The sequence below is a fragment of the Felis catus genome, chromosome B4 (assembly GCF_018350175.1).
Source record: "Felis catus isolate Fca126 chromosome B4, F.catus_Fca126_mat1.0, whole genome shotgun sequence".
In the NCBI taxonomy this organism is placed as follows: domain Eukaryota; kingdom Metazoa; phylum Chordata; class Mammalia; order Carnivora; family Felidae; genus Felis; species Felis catus.
The window spans coordinates 101,569,401-101,589,081 of NC_058374.1; the positions used below are offsets into that span (position 1 = coordinate 101,569,401).

General features: G+C 35.6%; 1 protein-coding gene across 8 annotated transcripts in view; it reads left to right on the forward strand.

Annotated features, from left to right (window-relative positions):
* Positions 1-19,681, forward strand: part of NAV3 (neuron navigator 3) — an 829,170-nt gene that overhangs the window by 799,502 nt on the left and 9,987 nt on the right. For all 8 annotated transcript variants that reach the window (XM_011284133.4, XM_019835257.3, XM_045062101.1 and 5 more), the window contains 7 exons: positions 1,682-1,777; positions 2,045-2,213; positions 3,638-3,873; positions 14,766-14,920; positions 15,956-16,027; positions 16,640-16,836; positions 18,057-18,175. In XM_011284133.4, the coding sequence (XP_011282435.2) occupies positions 1,682-1,777; positions 2,045-2,213; positions 3,638-3,873; positions 14,766-14,920; positions 15,956-16,027; positions 16,640-16,836; positions 18,057-18,175 (1,044 nt within the window). The remainder of the gene's footprint in view (positions 1-1,681; positions 1,778-2,044; positions 2,214-3,637; positions 3,874-14,765; positions 14,921-15,955; positions 16,028-16,639; positions 16,837-18,056; positions 18,176-19,681) is intronic.

Here is a 19,681-nt window from a genome sequence, read left to right on the forward strand (position 1 = left end):
TGTATTACAGATCAAAAATTTATTTTCACACCATGGTAAAGTCCAAGACCAAGGGGCTAGCTAATTTGGTTTCTAGTGAGGACTCTTTCATTGCGTTGCAGATAGCCATCTCTCAATATGTCTTCACATGTCTTTTCCTCAGTGTGTGTACTTGGGGAGAGGGAAAGTTGGGTGTCTCCCTCTCCCCACCCCCCACCACTTATGAGGTCACTAATGCCATCATGAGAGCCCCATTCTACTGACTTAACCTGATTACCTCCTAACGGCTTCATTTCCAAATATCACACAGGATTGTGTCTTTAACATGTGGATTTGGGAAAGACACAAACACTCAGTCCATAAGAGTAGTAAAAAAAAAAAATCACAATGGTTTGTTGTGAATTTCTTAATCTTTTCTTAAAAAGGTATTGACTTCTAACTTGGATTATATCTAAATAGTGGTAATAATCATTTACCCTTATAGAGGCAAATGTTATAGATGAAGAAATCAAGGCTTCTTGATGAGATGGCTAGGTGACTTACCTAAAGTCACATTTCTTAAGTGAGGTGGTAGATATTGTGCATTCTAGAATCCTTATCTTCTGATATCTGATTCAGTTGTTATTCTACCACCTCTTGAGGATAATACAGTCGGTGACTAGAACCAAGATTGTAACATAGCAACTAGCTAATTATATCTACTGGAGTCATGATCACTATTTTATGTAACCATTTCCAGTCATCATAAAAGAGGCTCCACTCAGACTGTAAATCTCAAATTGCTTATTTGTCCAATATATGTAAAAAGTCCTCAAAATCCCATCCCACAAAAAAAGATAATAGGGGCGCCTGGGTGGCTCAGTCAATTGAGTGTCCGACTTAGGCTCAGGTCTTGATCTCACCATCTGTGAGTTTGAGCCCCGCATCGGGCTCTGTGCTGACAGCTCAGAGTCTGGAGCCTGCTTTGGATTCTGTGTCTCTCTTTCTCTCTGCCCCTCCCCTGCTCGGTTCTGTCTCTCTCTCTGTCAAAAATAAATACACATTAAAAATTTTTTTTCAAAAGAAGATACTAAATTTGGGACCATTCTTTGCTCGATAAAATGGCTCCTGTAGGATTCCCTGACATGTTCTTGTAGTAAATTTTTTGATAAATTCAAAGTGGAAACTGTGTTTGTAAATATGTGAAGGCCATGCTACTGTGGATAACTTAGTTTTAAAAGCTGGATTTGATATCATCTAAATCAGTACATGAAAACAACCTGAATTTTAGACTTAACAAAGATCAGGCCACAAAATTAGTAGGAGGAAGTTGTAGGTCTCATATGAAATAGTTCTCTTGCCTCTCGATCACCATTTCCCTTCTACCAAGCTGCATCTACTCAAGAATGCACCTGCTGCATTAAAGCAAAAGACTATTTTCCCTATTACCAAACAGGTCATGAATTAGTTTTCCATACCACTTCATCTCATCTCTTTCTTTCTTGTTTTTGTTACTATTGATGTTACTTTGTTTGTTTGTTTAGTTAGTTTGTTGGGGTGTGTTTTATTTGATATAATATACCATGCAGGTCTGTTACAATAAGACCTATAGGCTTAATAAACATTTTAGTCCTTAGTAGTAGTACATTAATATGTTTTAGTAGGAAATGTAGTAATAAGACATATGACTGGGTTTTATTGGGTTCTCTGTGTTCTTATTTAGGATCAGAAGTCTCAGGCCTATTTGATAGGATCCATTGGTGTTAGTGGAAAAACCAAGTGGGATGTCTTAGATGGTGTAATCAGACGTCTCTTTAAGGTAAGTTGTACAAAATTTCCTGATACTAAGTTTCACATCTGTTTTATTTTACATGCTTTCCTTAGCTTTAATAACGTGGACTTTGCTTTTCCTACCTCCCTTTCAAATAGTAAGGAAAGCTTTCTCGTTGTGCTGTGTGATATTAATAATTCTTATTGCCCATTTCAAAAATCTTGACAGCTAGCTTCATATCCCCAGGAGTTTTGTATTTGTAGTAGATGAGTTGAATCTCTGTTTTGACTTCCTTTTTTGTGTGTATCATTTTAGGAATATGTGTTCCGAATTGATACATCCACTAGCCTTGGTCTGAGCTCGGACTGCATTGCTAGCTACTGTATAGGAGATTTAATTAGATCCCATAGCCTACAAGTGCCTGAACTGCTGCCTTGTGGATATCTTGTTGGAGATAATAACGTCATTACTGTGAACCTGAAAGGTAAAAAGAAAAATGAAAAGAAAAACACAACTGTATCTTTTAGCCAACGTTTCTTTCTCCTTCCTTCCTTCCTTCCTTCCTTCCTTCCTTCCTTCCTTCCTTCCTTCCTTTCTTTCTTTCTTTCTTTCTTTCTTTCTCTTTCTTTCTTTACTTCTTTCTTTCTTTATTTCTCTTTCTTTCTTTCTTTCTTTCTTTCTTTCTTTCTTTCTTTCTTTCTTTCTGTTTCTTTCTTTCCTTCTTTCTTTCTTTATTTCTCTTTCTTTCTTTCTTTCTTTCTTTCTTTCTTTCTTTCTTCCTCTTTGTTTGCAATTTCACTTCAAGTTTTCGTTACTTGAAAGCTCTCTTAACCACATCAATGGTTTTAATATGAAATGAGACATACTTATTTTTAAAACACTAAAATCTTACTAAAACACTAAAACCCTACTAAAAACACCAAAATTGAAGTAAATTAAATTCTTTGAGTTCTGGGATGTGAAATTTTGAAGATTCTCTAAGACTCAAGAAGAGGAATGTGATGAGGGAATTTCAAATTTCTAAGGTTTCTCCAATACCATCTTTCATTTAGGGAGGATTCAAAGAATTCATTGCATATCCCAAAGTAATATATTCATCACTGTATCTTTGATTTTAAAATATGTGTGTGTACCCAATAAATACCCACTGGGGATAGAGAATAGATGTTAAGAATCGGGGATGAGAAATTCTGTTTGCTTTGGATGATGTGATTAATTATAGGCAAATGGAATATCTAAAGTATACTTGTCTCCATAATTCCTTGCTCATATATGTTAAAGAGCCAGAGCACATCTACATAAACTGGATTAATAGAGGAATTTGCCAATATTTGATTTTGTGATTAAGGTGCTTGAGTTAGTAAAAGGAGATACTGTTGCTCTGCTTCTTAATTCCTTGCCAAATATCACAATTTCTATTCTTCAAAAGCTTAAGTGGTTGTACAGCTAGGATTTGTAATGAGAGATAGGAGAAAACAAAGAGAAGGGAAAAATAGAAAGAAAAGGGAAGAATGTACACATATGCTTTAATATTTACATTTATTCTTAACAAAACTATCACCTTCAAAGGCAAGGAAAATATTATGATAGAATGATAGTAATTCTTCCATTTCTGTCTGGAAACCTACTTGGGAAACATGAAGTAGACAATAGAGCTAAGCCTGAACCAAAGGAAACAGCTAACTTTCTTTTGGATGTTCACTCTGCCTTATTACTGATGTGTTTGTTTGTTTATGGGGGGGGGGGGGGCTAAAATGGCAGCACATGGTTGTGAGATAGAAATATCAAGGAAAGAATTTTACAAGGCCTGCATCCCTAAAACTAATAACTCTGTTGTCAGCACTGTATTTTAAATCCCAGCTTATGTAGAACAATAAGGCATGCTATTCCCTTTGTTTCTTCCTTCAGGGGTAGAAGAAAACAGTTTGGACAGTTTTGTTTTTGATACACTGATTCCTAAACCAATTACCCAAAGGTACTTTAACTTGTTGATGGAGCATCACAGAATTATACTCTCGGGACCTAGTGGTACTGGAAAGACCTATTTAGCAAACAAACTTGCTGAATATGTAATAACCAAATCTGGAAGGAAAAAAACAGAGGATGCAATTGCCATTTTTAATGTGGACCACAAGTCAAGTAAGGTAAGTCACAAACTCCTAAGAGAACTGTCATTGCTTACTTATGGATTTAAGTGTCTTAAGCAATTAAGCTATAAGATTGTGTGAGACCCATTACCCAGTTTGAACATGGAGACATATCTATCTCTGACTAAAACTGAAATCTGATGGATGACGTCACCCTGTTTCATGAATTTGAGCAAGACTGATACTCAGTAGCATTCACTTATCAGGCAACTTCACAAGCATTGGGAATATACAAAAGAAAATGATGGTCTCTATTGTCCGATTTCTCTTAGACATCCATTTAAGAGGTGTTGGAGTAGAAAGAGATCCATGCAGAGTTCTATAGAAGCAAGAGGGAAGAATAACTCTTCTGTAAGAATTAGAGCTTTATAAAAAGTTAACTTGACCTGGATCTTAACAAATAGGTGGGAATAAACTGGGGTATTATAACAAAGGGGATATGGGTATGATTAGAATAGTCTAAGCAGAAATTCTGGAAACAGCAATTTGCTTACATTATATTTCTATTAGAATTTCTGCTTAGGAACCTTAGGAAATTGAACGATATTTCATGTTGCCATCAACTAAGTTCTAATGTACCATAATAATCAGCTTGAACACTCTCAGCTATTAAATAGGCATGAGGAAGCTATAAAACCTAGCCAGTAATTTCATATATTATGAATAGAATAAGGAATCCTAAACAGAAAATTGTTAATGTTTAACATATTCCTGACATTATAATATTTTTGCCTGTAATAATTAATTACTTCCTCAATCAATTTAACCTAAGCATCTCTTAGGAAACTGTATCTGTTATAAGCAATAACTTGATGGAATCCACATGATATTGGGTCATGTTATTTTTCCAAAGATAACCTGGTTAGATGATCCAAACTGACCCAGTCTCTCAGAAGCTTCAGCCCTACAATTTTTCAGAAATAAACACATGAAAGCAACCCAAACCCACTGGATTCCTGATATAAACCAGACGTATAGCTTAGTAAACAAAACATTCTTAATGGTATGAATAGCTATATACTAACAAACTGGACAACCTAAGAGAAATGGAAAAGCTTTTAGAAACATACAACTTGCTACAACTGAACCAGGAAGAAATGGCAAATCTGAATAGACCAATTACTAGTAAAGGGATTGAATCAATCATCAAAAATCTCCCAAAGAAGAAAAGCTCAGGACCAGATGACTTCACATGTGAATTTTATCAATCATTTAAAGAACACTAATACAAACTCTGCTGAAAATCTGAAGATGAGGGAACATTCCAGAACTCATTCTATGAGGCCAGCATTATCCTGACACCACTAGAAAAGAAAACTACAGGCAATATCCCTGATGAATATAAACGTAAAAATTCTCAATAAAAATACTGGCAAATCAGGGGCGCCTGGGTGGCTCATTCAGCTGAGTGTCCAGCTCTTGGCTTCAGCTCAGGTCATGATCTCACAATTTATGAGTTCGAGCCTCCTGTCAGGCTCTGCACTGACAGTGCAGAGCCTGCTTGGAATTACCTTTCTCTCCCTCTCTCTCTGCCTCTCCCCTTTTTTCTCTTTCTCACAAAATAAATAAATAAACTTAAAAAAATACTAGCAAATCAAATTCAGTAGCACCTTAAAAGGATTATTCACCATGATCCAATGGGATTTACACCTAGGATACAAAGATAGTTCAGCATATAGAAATTAATTAATGTGATGTGTCACATTCATAGAATGAAAGAGAACAGGTCATATGATCATCTCAATAGATGCAAAGAAAGCATATGACAAAGTACAACATCCATTCATGATAAAAACTTATAACAAATTAGGCATCAAAGAAAAACATCTTAACATAATAAAGGCCATACAGACAAGCCAATGGTTAACCTCATACTCAGTGGTAAAATTTGAAAGCTTTTCCTTTAAGATCAAGACCAAGACAAAGATGCCCACCCTCATCACTTCTATTTCACATAGTACGAGATATCCTAGCTAGAACAATTAGGCAAAAAAAAAAGGGGAAGAATAAAGGTGTCAGAATTGGAAAGGAAGAAGTAAAATCATCTCTATGTGCAGGTGACATTTTATATATAGAAACTCCTAAAGACACACAAAAAAACTGTTAGATCTAATCAATGAATTTAGTGGTTGCAAGATATAAAATTAACACACAGAAATCAGTTATGTTTCTATATGCTAACAATGGATTTTCGGAAAAAGAAAGAAAGAAGTTGATCTCATTTATATTAGCATCAAAAACAATAAAATACTTAGAAATAACTTTAAGGAGATAAAATATCTCTGCTCTGAGAACTACAATGCATTGATGAAAGAAATTGAAGAAGACACAAATAAATGGATAGGTATCTCATGTTCATGGATTAGAAGAATTAGTATTATTAAGGCATCAATAGTAGCATAAGCCATTATAGATTCAATGTAATCTCTATCAAGATTCAAATGCATTTTTTGGGGCGCCTGGGTGGCGCAGTCGGTTAAGCGTCCGACTTCAGCCAGGTCACGATCTCGCGGTCCGTGAGTTCGAGCCCCACGTCAGGCTCTGGGCTGATGGCTCGGAGCCTGGAGCCTGTTTCCGATTCTGTGTCTCCCTCTCTCTCTGCCCCTCCCCCGTTCATGCTCTGTCTCTCTCTGTCCCAAAAAATAAATAAACGTTGAAAAAAAAAATTTTAAAAAGATTCAAATGCATTTTTATAGAAGTCAAAAAAAAAAAAAAACCCACTCATAAAATGTATATGGAACCACAAAAGACTCTGAATAGCCAAAGAAATCCTGAGAAAGGAAAACAAAGCAGGAGCCATCACACTTCCTAATTTCATCTCTACTCTATAGTCATTAAAACAGTATGGAACTGGCATGGCAACAGACATGTAGAATTGACAGACACAATGAAACAGAATCAAAAACCTGAAAATAAATCCAAGCATATACCATTATCTAATGCTGGATAAGGGAATCAAGAATACTCAATGGAGAAAAGACAGTTTCTGCAGTAAATGGTACTGGGATAATTAGATATTCACATGCAAAAGAATGAAACTGGGCACATATTTACATTACTCACAAAATTAACTTGCAGTGCATTCAAGATATAAAAGTAAGACCTGAAACCATGAAACTCCTGGAAGAAAACATAGAAATAAAGCTCCTTAACATGGATCTTGATAATGATTTTTTGGTTAAGACACCTAAAGTACAAGCAACAAAATAAAAAAATAAACAAGTGGCAATATATCAAGCTCAAAACGTCTGTACAGCAAAAGAAACAAAGTGAAAAGACAACCTACAGAATGGGAGAAAATGTTTACAAACCATCTATATCTGATAAGGGCTTAATATCCAAAATATGGAAAAAACATACAACTCAATAGCAACAAAACATTTGACCCAATTAAAAAGAGGACAAGGGACCTGAATGGATATTCTCCATAAAAGATATACAAAAGGCCAACAGGTACATGAAAAGATGCCCAATATCACTAACCGCTAGGGAAATGAAAATTAAAACCACAAAAAGGTATCACCTCATGCCTGTTAGAATGGACATCATCAGAAAGACAAGACGTGATAAATACTAGTGTGGAAGTAGAGAAAAGGGAACCCTTGTACACTCCTGGTGGGATTGTTAATTGGTATAGTCACTATGGAAAATAGTACAGAGGATCCTCAAAAAGTTAAAAATACTGCCATATGATCCAGCAGCTCCACTTCTGGGAATATATGCAAAGGAAATGAAAACACCAACCCAGAAACGTATCTGCACCTTCCCATGTCCATAGCAGCATTATTTACAATAGCCAAGACATGGAAACAACTCAAGTGTCCATGGAAGGATAGATGGATTTAAAAAATGGTATATTTGATGGAATTCTAATAATATAATGGAATATTATTCATCCATAAAAAATGAAGAAATCCTACCATTTGCTACAACATAGATGGACCCTGAAGTCACTATGCTAAGTGAAATAAGTCAGAGAAAGACAAACATGTATGATCTCACTTATATGTGGAATCTCAAAACAAAACAAAAAAAATTACCTGAGGTAGAGTATGGAGAGATGGAAATTGTAGGAAAATGGTTAAAAGGTACAAACTTCCACTTACAGGGTAAATAAATACTAGTGTTGTTATATACAACATGATGACCACGGCTAACCCTGCTCTATGATATATAGGAGAGTTGTTAAGGGAGTAAATTCTAAGAATTCTCATCACAAGAAAAATTTTGTTCTTTTTTTCTTTTCTTTTTATCAGATCTATCTGAGAAGGTGGATGTTAGCTGAACCTGTTGTAATCATTTTACAATATGTATAAACCAAAACATCATGCTATTCATCTTAAACTTATACAGTGATGTCTGTTAATTCTTTCTCAAAAAAATGTTCTTAACGAAGTAGTTTTTTAAGTCCCTATCACTGACCACCTGTGGAATATACAGCAGATTGTTGAATTTCCTTTGCCATGGTTTTCCCAACTGTAATATGGTCATGGCAAAAGCTAAGTGTCTGTGTGTCTGTGTGTGTGAGAGAAAAAGGGAGAGAAAGAGGGGAGCAAGGAGAGAGAGAGAGAGTGGAGGGAAGGGAGACAGAGAGGGTAAGGGAGAAAAGGATCGAGAGAGCAGGGGAGGGACAAAAGGAAGAAGAGAGAGAGAAATAACAGTACAGGTAGCAAACACAATCAGTATAAAGGTTGCCTGCAGTTATTAATTATATAATTAATATAAATAGCTTTCAATAAATATTTCTTTCACAAGTACAGACCCACACAGACACCAGCCCCCAAACACGCACATAGACCTTTGTTGAAAATTGTCTTGTATGTACTTTTCACAGAGAACAGTGATGTACATAAAACATGCTGGGATCTCTTAAAGTTAAATAAACGTTATAGCACATGACTTCTGAATATTTCCTTGGAACTCAGCACCATTCGAATTGTGGTTGAACTACCCATTTTCATTTCAACTAAGGAGAGACATGTCATCTGCGGCAGAATATTTGGCCCTTCTCTCAGCAGAAGTAGGAAGAGCTCAGTTGTTTGTTTGCTCCAGTCTACGTTTTTAATGCTTCCTGTGAATCTTGGGTCTCCTCAGAACTTTACTTAAAAAGCATTTACCACCAGTATTTTTGTTTTCAGCCAGAATGATGAAAGGATTATGTCCCTTAGCCATCTTCAGTGTGTTCTTTGGATTTCCCCCAACGTTGTTGTGATAGAACTCTTGAGAAGTTTCTTTATGAAAGGCAAACAAACAAACAAATAGTTGTAAAAGGAGAAGAACAGAGTTATTACAGCTTCTTTTGATAAAATTGCGGATCACTTAAAATCAAGTTTTTAATCAACTGGAGTGATTTGGGCTTCATTAGGATGTAGTTTAACATGGCATAATATAGTCAGTTAATTTATACTAATAAAATGTATGCTTCTAAAATTACTTACACTTAATTTGCACTTATAAAATTTGCCTCACACCCAAACCCACTATTATATATAGGTTCTTTTTATTTCAGTTAAAAAAAAAAGGCTTAGTGTTTGGGGATGTTCTTAATAATATTATATAAATCTTTAAAAAAAATTTGACCAAATATTACCAACACTCTTGTTTTCTTCTTGTTCTGAATAAAATCACTTGTGTCATTAATGGGTCAGTTTAATGTTTCTCATTACAATATAATGAAAAATCATTGCCGAGAGCATTGGAACAGAATGAATGATGCTAGGAAACAATAATAGGAAAAACCCGTGGACAAATCAGGTGGCATTTGGCACCAAGAAAGCACAAAATACAGCTAACAAATGTTTATTGTTTCTTTCTGTTTGTAAGATATGACTGAGCTGTGGGCAGCGCTGGATACAATTCTTGCTAGAGAATTTAGCCAATTCTTGCCAAGTTGCCAGAGAACCCACAGTGGTTTTTGTTTGCTTTGCTTTGCTTTTTTGTGAGGTGGGGGTGGTGGGACGGCTATAAAGGACTAGGGATGACTAGCTGAGACTGAGGGACAGCTGCTAACAGTGTGGAGTTACTAAAGTAACGTGTGAATGAGGCATGAAATAATAGACCCCATCTCTGAAAAATGAAGCCGTGTAATGGCTGACGTGCATTATGCTCTGCTGCAGATAACACGGAAGAGACAAAGCCAAAAGGCACTTGTGGATTAAAAAAAAAATCAAACAATAAAACCATCAAATGGAAAAAATCTTTTCACGTGTTCGGTACCTCTGCATCTTACATTCTGTCCTCTTCCCGTTGTCCCAGCCCTCCCTCAAACTGCCAGCTGGAATGTTTTGATCGAGAGCGGTACACATAAACAATTACACTTTGTGACATTTGATATAGCGGGCCCAGAAGGCTAGAGATGGATTTAGTAAATAATACGTGGCCAGCTGAGAACACTTGGAATGTTAGGTAGGAAAAGATCAGAAAACTGGACTTGGCACATTCATTTTTGATGTGTCTGGAGTCAAAACCAGAGAAAGCAATGATCAACAGTTTTTATATAACTGCAGGTTTCCATGTGTATTTTCAAAGTATGAGATTCATCTCATTATCAGTGTCCATCTGGTAGATATACCTGCTTTCCTTTGCTTAATTAGATCTTGGACATGAAACTTTTAATGCTAATGCATAAATACTTCAATCTAACATTTAAACCCAATTAAGCTACAGCGGGGATCATAAAGTGATTTCAAAGGGGTCTGAGAAAAACTCTTTTAAGTTATATGACAAAATTATTTGTGTATGCGTATTTCCACTTGCAACTGGTCTACAGCTTTCATTAGGTACCCAAAGAGGTCTACTGCCTTTCTCAAGATGAGAGAATTATCATAGAATCTAATGGCCCTTCTTTTCCAAAATCACTCAGTGATGTCTTAATTACCAAGTTCATTGCCCTTGGCATCTTTTCTCTCTCTCTGGTTTTTGCTGATGTATAGCAAATTGCTATAGGTAATCTTCCCTTTCTAGAAATCCCTCTAATTTTCATGATTTATAATTCTCTCCGGGTTTTCTTCTTTCCCTCTAGTAAGCTCTTTAAAAGTCTCATTCACTGACTGTTTTCTTTCACCTACCAGTAAATGAAAATATACCCCAACATTCTATTCTCTCCCACTTGTGTTTTCCCCTGGATGACTCTCCTGGTTTCAACTTGTGTTGACTCCAGTTGGACACTGTTAGCCATGCCGACTCTTCCAAATAGTAGGCCTTTCTCTTAGCTTACACATATGTTTCTATCAGCATACGAGGTGCACATATTTAGAAAACCCAGTTTCAGCTCTGAAAAATATTAAATCCATCTTTTTCCATCTATCTCCAGTACCACCACCCTCCCACCCAAATTAACACTATCACTTGGATGACTGCAATTGTCTTCTAATTGCTTGATTCAGAAGTTCTATTAAATTTTCCTTTTCTCGGGGCGCCTGGGTGGCGCAGTCGGTTAAGCGTCCGACGTCAGCTCAGGTCACAATCTCACGGTCCGGGAGTTCGAGCCCCGCGTCGGGCTCTGGGCTGATGATGGCTCAGAGCCTGGAGCCTGTTTCCGATTCTGTGTCTCCCTCTCTCTCTGCCCCTCCCCCGTTCATGCTCTGTCTCTCTCTGTCCCGAAAATAAATAAACGTTGAAAAAAAAAATAAAAAAAAAAATTTTTCCTTTTCTCTTTATGCATTTATCCCTTCACCTCATGGAAAACAGAATATTTTTCCACTGTTGAAGTCTGACTGCATTAAAATCCTGCAATGTTTTCCCACTGCTTTCCATACTAGATCAAAAATCTTCCCACACTTCTACTATCCCTACTGAATCCCATAGTGTCCCTTGGCTTCAACAATTTTGTTATTCTCTTTGACTGGTTTCTATTCCTCCTTTACACTATACTTAGCCATACTTTGAAATCATGATCCTGGCTACATTGCTCAGAACCCCAGACAAACATTCAATGTTTCTTTGTTGCCGACGGGAAAAGTCCGGTAACCTTTCAAATCATTCAGGGTTGCAAACTCTTCTTTGCAATTTACTTACCATTGTTCATATACGCAAAACATATCCTATTAGTTCTTTCCTGCTTGGATACTACGTGTGTGTGTGTGTGTGTGTGTGTGTGTGTGTGTGTGCGCTTCAGCCTTTGATTATTCTTCTCCCTCTAATTGGCAAGCTCTTCTTCCATTTTTAAGTATCAAAACATTACCTAATATTAAAAATAAAAGGTTAATATCAAATAATACTACTACCAGGAAGTCTTTCCTAGCAGTACAAGTAAGGCTTACATGCTCTGAACAAAATCTTATGTGTATGCTTTTTTGATATATTTTTACTGTGAATTTGTTTTGTTTTGTTTTGTTTTTATACACACACATGTGTAACCCTCTATTCTAGGCAATAGGCTCTTGAATGTTTTTCCCATTTCTAATTAATCATCATCTCCTTCATATTTGTGTTTCCTTTGATAAATAAACTGCCCTTTCTCTACTGAAAAGAACATGTCAATGGTTCTCATTTGTTTATATAGTAAGATCCAAATTTTTCTGCACGGACTCAAAGTTTTTCTATTTTCTTTTTTATTGCAACCATCAGTACCATGTACCATTTCTCTTGCAACAACAGAACACTTATTTCCCCAAGCACATCATATGCTCATACCGTCCAGCTTTCACTCCTTATTATTTGGACTTCAATAATTTGTCCCCATGTACCCTGTTGTTTCCCGAACAACAAGCCTGGATCAGGTGCCTCTCTTAAATGTCCCTGTAGTGTTTTGTGCATTTCGTTAACCACACTGTGTTTTTGATTTACTTGTTGACCTGCCTTTCTGCTTATCAACTCTGAATTCCTGGAATGCAGAGATTATCTTGGAATCCTTAGTGCCAGAGTACCTGGAACATAATAGGTGCTTGCTAAAACTATTTTGAAAGGATAGATTAGCTACATACTTTTCATTTGGAAGCCCATTCATTGTTCAAAATTCATCTCGAATTCTACCTTGCTCTGGAGTCCACCAGGATCCCCCAGTTGGAATTAATCCTTTTTCCTTCTACAGGCCACATCCCTCCTTTAACCTTTCTCATGGGATGTTTTACATTTCATTTTGTGAATTTATTAGTTGTGGCTGTTCCTACCACTCTCCCAAGTTCCAGCATACCTCTTCTGGAAGGTTTTCCTTGATACCCACTACCTAGGCAAAATCTCCTCCCCTGACCTCTCACAGCTCCTAATACACTAGTACCTTGTTTTCAAATGATTTATCATATTTAAATTTTAGTACCTAACGTGACATTCTTAAAGCCTACGAGGGAAGACTTTTTTAACCTCTATGCTCAAAAAAGCACTTGATTCAGTTCATAATTCATGTTAAACTAATTTGAGCAGTGATTCATTATTTTTGTATACCCCAGGGGTTTGTCTAGGACTAAGAACGTAATAGAGAGGCAGTCAATATTTTATAAATCAATGAATGACTTAATATAGTTAGATTATTGATATAAATTCCATTTTTGTCTTTTAAGGTAAATGAAATTCTCCAGACCATTCATTAGTTTGAACATTTTTTTCTGTATTCTCTGATTTAGGCAATATTTATTCAATGTGATTGGCTCAATATAAGATTAATAGTGGATTAGTTTTCCTAACAAATTTTATATTTAAACTTAAATGAATATATTACTAAATGCCGCAGAATCCTGGCCATTGCTTTTATCCTTTTCTCCTTTCTTTCCAAGTTTATTTTTATTTATTTTCAGAGAAATAGAGAGCAAGTGGGGGAGGGACAGAGAGAGAGGGAGACAGAATCCCAAGCAGGTTCCACACCGTCAGCACAAAGCCCAATCCGGGCCTTCAACTTACAAACCATAAAATCAAGACCTGACCCAAAATCAAGAGTTGGACACTTAACTGACTCAGACCCCCGGGTGCCCTTTAGTTCTGAAAATGGTATTACAGACAGAGAGAGGTGGCATCTAGGGTGAGGAGTTCAGATATTTACTGGCAGGCAAAAATTGGAATCATGGAATTGTTTTTTAACCCTGAGCAAGATTTACAAATTGAAAATGTCATTGTAAATATGCAAATATTATGGAAATGCTCTTACTGATTAGGATAATTCTAAGAAAACTAATTATGTTCCTGGTCTACCCATCTGTGAGAGCAGTCAAACAGTAAACCGGTTATCATATTTAGATTAAAAGCTATCAGAAAGGAATAATACCTGTTAAAAAACTCAAGAAGTTCAAGAAATGCTGATGTCAAGTGACCCAGTGAAATATAAAAATTTTTGTCTTTGTTTAAAATCACGGAAGTTTCATGCAGATTATAGATAAGTAAATAACCACACTTTTGGCTACGTCCTGGGACGGTGCTTTCATGCATCCTATCAAAATAAATTGGAATTAAAATAGTTGAAGTATTAGCACAAACTTAGCTGTGCCATTTTGGATTTATTCTAGCTTTGAAATTATAAGGTTTGCTTAAATCCATTTATATCATTTTAATACCAAAAGCAAGAATGGTATTTGTCTTGATGTTTGTGGTTTATTGTAAGAGCTCATATCCAGAATTCTCTCTCTCTCTCTCCCTCACTCTTATTTGTTTGTTTGTTTGTTTGTTTTGCTCTTTCTTAAGGGGAGACAACAACTGGAAAACATGCTTTTGTGTTTACAGTTTTATATTTGCTGCAGGCGTTGTGTATTGGCTTTTCTCTTTGCTCGTTTCTTTATAAAATATATCCTTTCAGCATCATATGTTTTTTTGTTTTGTAGAATAAAGTTTTATATCACTGGAATGACCTATGGGTTTTTAAAAGATACTGGATGGGAGACAAAGTGTGCTCTTCCTAAACGATGAATTGCTTACCACTGATATAAATTTATCATTGATATTTGTTTTTTTTTTTTTCTTCCAAGGAGTTGCAACAGTATCTAGCTAACCTGGCTGAACAGTGCAGTGCTGATAATAATGGTGTAGAACTCCCTGTTGTAATAATTCTTGATAATCTTCATCATGTGGGCTCTTTGAGTGATATCTTCAATGGTTTTCTCAACTGTAAATACAACAAATGGTATGCTTATGAAAGGTTTGATGATGAAATGATAATAAAATTTGCTTTCTTATGCCTTTAAACCTTTTAAAACCCATGGTTTTCAGTGGATGCTATTAATGTGAGAAGCTTCATTAATATTATAACGCATTTTTAAAAACTCCCTGTGCATTTTTTCAAACGTCTGTTTATTCCTTCAACACTTAGTCCCAGGCAACTTTTATGGAAACATGTTTTACTTGATGGTGTTAGCTTCTACAGATATGCTGAAGGTCTGGGAGACCAGTATCCATGACAGAATGGGTCGAGGAAATGAAGAACTAAAATGAAGCTTTAGGGCTCTGGTTTCATTTTTACTCCATATCAAAGTTTCAATTCATCCTTCCCATAAAGATAAATTTAATGCATTCAGATATATCTCTTTCCATTAATGAGTCTAATTTTTAACTATTTACTCTGAAAGTAAAAGGTTGACGTCAGATATAAAAAAATCTGAAAACCCACTAAAGATTCACTATAGTATGGCCTCTAAAGAAAGGGTATACAAGAGCAAGCTAAATATTAGTTTTAATGGTGCAAATATCCCAATTAATCTCCCAATTTTTAAATGCTAAAAATAGATCAGCATAAGATAAGCACTGAAACAAGAATGCAAATTTTCTCATGTTATTAAGAAACTTTAAAATATCTATGAAATAATAAAAAAAGGAAAAATTAATGCATTTGATTATAATCGTAAGAGCCATAAGATATCATAGTGAAATGAGGCTACTGTGATTATTCTATCTAACCTTTTTATCTTATAGATGAGTAAACTCAGATTCAGAAAGGTAAAAGAATTCTCCTAGGATGCCAGACATGAAATTAGACTCCCAAATCCAAATTTCCGCTCAATGATCTTTGTTATTTTTCAACCTAACATGACAGTATTACCCTTTTAAAGCCTAATGTTAAAATGGAATAATCCATATTTACCTAAATTTTTTCTTAAGGCTATTTTAATGTACTAATCTCTTTTACCTTCAGTACATCCGCACATTTTATTTTATTTTCCAGTCCATATATTATTGGAACAATGAATCAGGGAGTTTCTTCATCACCAAATCTAGAGTTGCATCACAATTTCAGGTAAAGATAAACCGAATGTTTTACTTTTATTGTTATTATTTATTTTATTTTTTTGTAGCATCTCTTTCTCTTTGCTTTCGGTTAGTGTTCTTCCATTTGTACATTGACAACTCTTGCCCATGGTGACCTGTGGTGTGAAAATAATTCTCACTTCTTCTGACATTCTTTCTCGAGCAGACGTTTTGTAATCCTCAACCATAATCAGAAGTGTTTCTTTAAAAACAAGAGAGAGAGAGAGAGAGAGAGAGAGAGAAAAGAAAAGGAAAGAAATGTTTGTCCTGCTCGCATTGTCACCAGCTAAAGTAGAGCATTTTTTTCTAAGTGTGAGGAATGTGAAGAGAGTTCCTATTTCAGGATTTGTGATTCTCCTACAGAAGACGACTCAGCGTGTATACTCCCACTCACTTCTGACACACAGGAGCTTCCCTTTAGCTCAAAAAGAAAAGTTAGTTGCTTTATGCCTCTAATGCTAATGGATCTGTAACCCCTTTGAGCATTAAAGTGAGCCACCAATTAAAATAGGAACATTCTTAATTTTAATTGGAAAGAGAATGCTGTGGGCTTAAAACTTAATTTATTTAAAGATTTATGTTTTTTTTTTCCTTTGTGTAGGTGGGTGCTATGCGCAAACCACACAGAACCAGTGAAAGGATTTTTAGGCAGATATCTTCGAAGAAAACTGATAGAGATAGAAATTGAAAGGAATATACGCAATAACGACTTAGTCAAAATTATAGATTGGATTCCTAAAACATGGCATCATCTCAACAGTTTTTTGGAAACACACAGTTCTTCTGATGTTACCATTGGTGAGTTCCAAAATTGCAATATGCCATTTTCCAGGAACTAAGAGTACGGTGCTGAAGATGGCCAGATTGGATGGTAGAAAATAACAAGTGAAGCTAATTTTTTCAGGCTTCCAAAGATATAAGTTTTCTCTTTCCCTTCTGAAAGTTTACCTTCTTCTAAGCTTATATCTCTGATTACATTCATTTTGGCTGACAATTATGGTTTCCTAAGATTTGACTGAAATCAAATAAGTTTAACATAGACAAATATTTAAAAATCAGATAATCATTTGAAATAAATTGTTATCTGTTTCAAGTCCTTTCTTATGCTAAAAACAAATTTTATTTTATTTTTTTATTTAAAAATTTTTTTAACATTTATTCATTTTTGAAAGGCAGAGAGAGAGAGAGAGAGAGAGAGAGAGAGAGAGAGAGCATGAATGGGGGAGGGGCAGAAAGAGAGGAAGACACAGAAACAGAAGCAGGCTCCAGGCTCTGAGCTATCAGCACAGAGCCTGACGCGGGACTTGAACTCATGGACTGCGAGATCATGACCTGAGCCGAAGACAGCCACTTAACCAACTGAGCCACCCAGCCACCCCTAAAAACAAATTTTAATCAGTGATTCACATCAAATATAGTTGTGAGAGAAGATTTTAGTTAGAAACACTTTAGGTGTTTTATGGATAATTGAAGTTGTTTTATATTTTTCATTGAGATAAAACTGAATTACTTCCTGTTAGTTGACATAAAGATGTTTATTTTTCTATTCCTCCTTAAATTGCATGTATAAAAGTCTCTTTCCCATACTGATGGATCATAAAGATGCAGTCAATAAGATACAATGTAAATGAGAAGAAGAATTTAACATTTAAGATCAGAAGACCAAAGCTGAGTCCCGTTTCTGCAAATAATGGCATATTTTATATTTGGCAGTTTATTTCAGCTCAGTTTCATTATCTGTAAAATGGGGCATGGGGGTTGGATTATGACATGTAAGGTTTCTCCAACTCTAATATATTTTTTTTAGATTAAGATTTTAGGGTCAAAGGAAGGGGAATTCAGAAGAGTGAGTCATCAGTAAAATGTACTTTGATAATAATCAAGCTGGGCAAGACTGTAATTTCTTAAGAATCCTGCAAGGCATATTATTACTTCCCAAAAAATGATGTCTGAATATTTATGTGTTCAGGTTGTTAAATGTAATGCTTCTCAAAAATGGTTTGTTTTCTTCTTCTTAGGTCCCCGACTTTTCCTTCCTTGCCCTATGGATGTAGAAGCTTCTAGAGTTTGGTTCATGGATCTCTGGAACTATTCTTTGGTTCCTTACATTCTGGAAGCAGTGAGAGAAGGTCTTCAGGTATAGCACTCAATTTTCTTTACTGTTTAAAAACAAACAAATAATATCATCCTTTTGAAAGCCAAAAACACTTTTTTCTCTCAGTATATATACAGAAAACTGAAGGCATGAACTACATAAAAACACTGGGAAAATTCTAAAGATCAGCTAATATATCGCACTTTATTTATCTATGTGTTCTCTTCTGAGAATAAATATGTAGAAGAAAGAGAAAACACTTATTCCAACAACCACCCATTTAAAGCCAAATTTATTGCCATGGATAATAGCAGTTAGTTGATAGCCAGTTAATTGGACAGTGCTACATCTTATAAGACAGGCATGTTTACATGGGTCTTGAACACTTATTCTTTTATCATGTAATTTGCAACAAATAGTTTTTGCTTACAGGTTCCCTGTTTTTAGCACGTTTCATTTTTTGAAGCCCTTTCACGTCACTTGTAAGATCCTTTACTATCTTGAGGGAGTGCTCTAAATTCTAAGGCAGTTGACTTTTTAAAACCTATGGTAGGGGAGGGCCTGGATGGCTCAGTCGGTAAAGCGTCTGACTTCGGCTCAGTCTTGATCTCACAGTTCAAGCCCTGTGTCCGGCTCTGTGCTGACATCTCAGCACCTGGAGCCTGCTTCAGGAGATTCCGTGTCTCCCTCTCTCTGCCCCTCCCCCACTCATGCTCACTCACTCTCTCAAAAAGTAAACAAACACTAAAAAAATTAAAAGTAAAATAAATGAAAACTATGGTAGGATCAAAAAGAATGAAATCTTGCCATTTGCAGTGTCCTTCCCCTTTCTTTCCCATCATGCTCTCCTCACCTAGTATAACAGTGACAGCATTTGGAACCATCATGATGGTTCTGGTGAACATGATAAATATTATGTGGATGAGGATGTTCAGAGATAATAACCCTAGAGAATGCTATCAACTGGTTTGCAGATTTAAATAATCCATTTTCGTATTTTAAGAGTATGAGCCAATCTAGCCCCAGTAAATGGTTTCAACAAAATAAAAGACTATACCAAATGTTTCTGTTTTTTAAGTATAATATATCACTTTTCTGGATTCCTCTAAAACTATTAGGCTAAGATGTGAGTCTCTCAATTTCAATCATTTATGCAAAAAAAAATTATATGAAAATGTATAATATTCTAGAAGTCATAATTATGAAAACTAATATCTAAATGAATTATATGCTTTCTTCAGATAGTTTCAGTATTAATAAGCTATCATCCAGGTCTTTATATATAAAATTCTCTTTATTTTGTACTTGCTAATACATATAAAGAAAAAGAAGCTTTTACAAACTCAAAAACATTAATACCTAAGAATACTGAGCTTCCTTAGATATCATTTTTGAAAAGGGCATAAGTTCTAGGGTGCCTGGGTGGTTCAATCAGTTAAGCATCTGACTCTTGGTTTCTGCTCAGGTCATGATCTCAGGGTTTATGGATCCGAGCCCCATGTTAGGCTCCGTGCAGACAATGCAGAGCCTGCTTGGGATTCTCTGTCT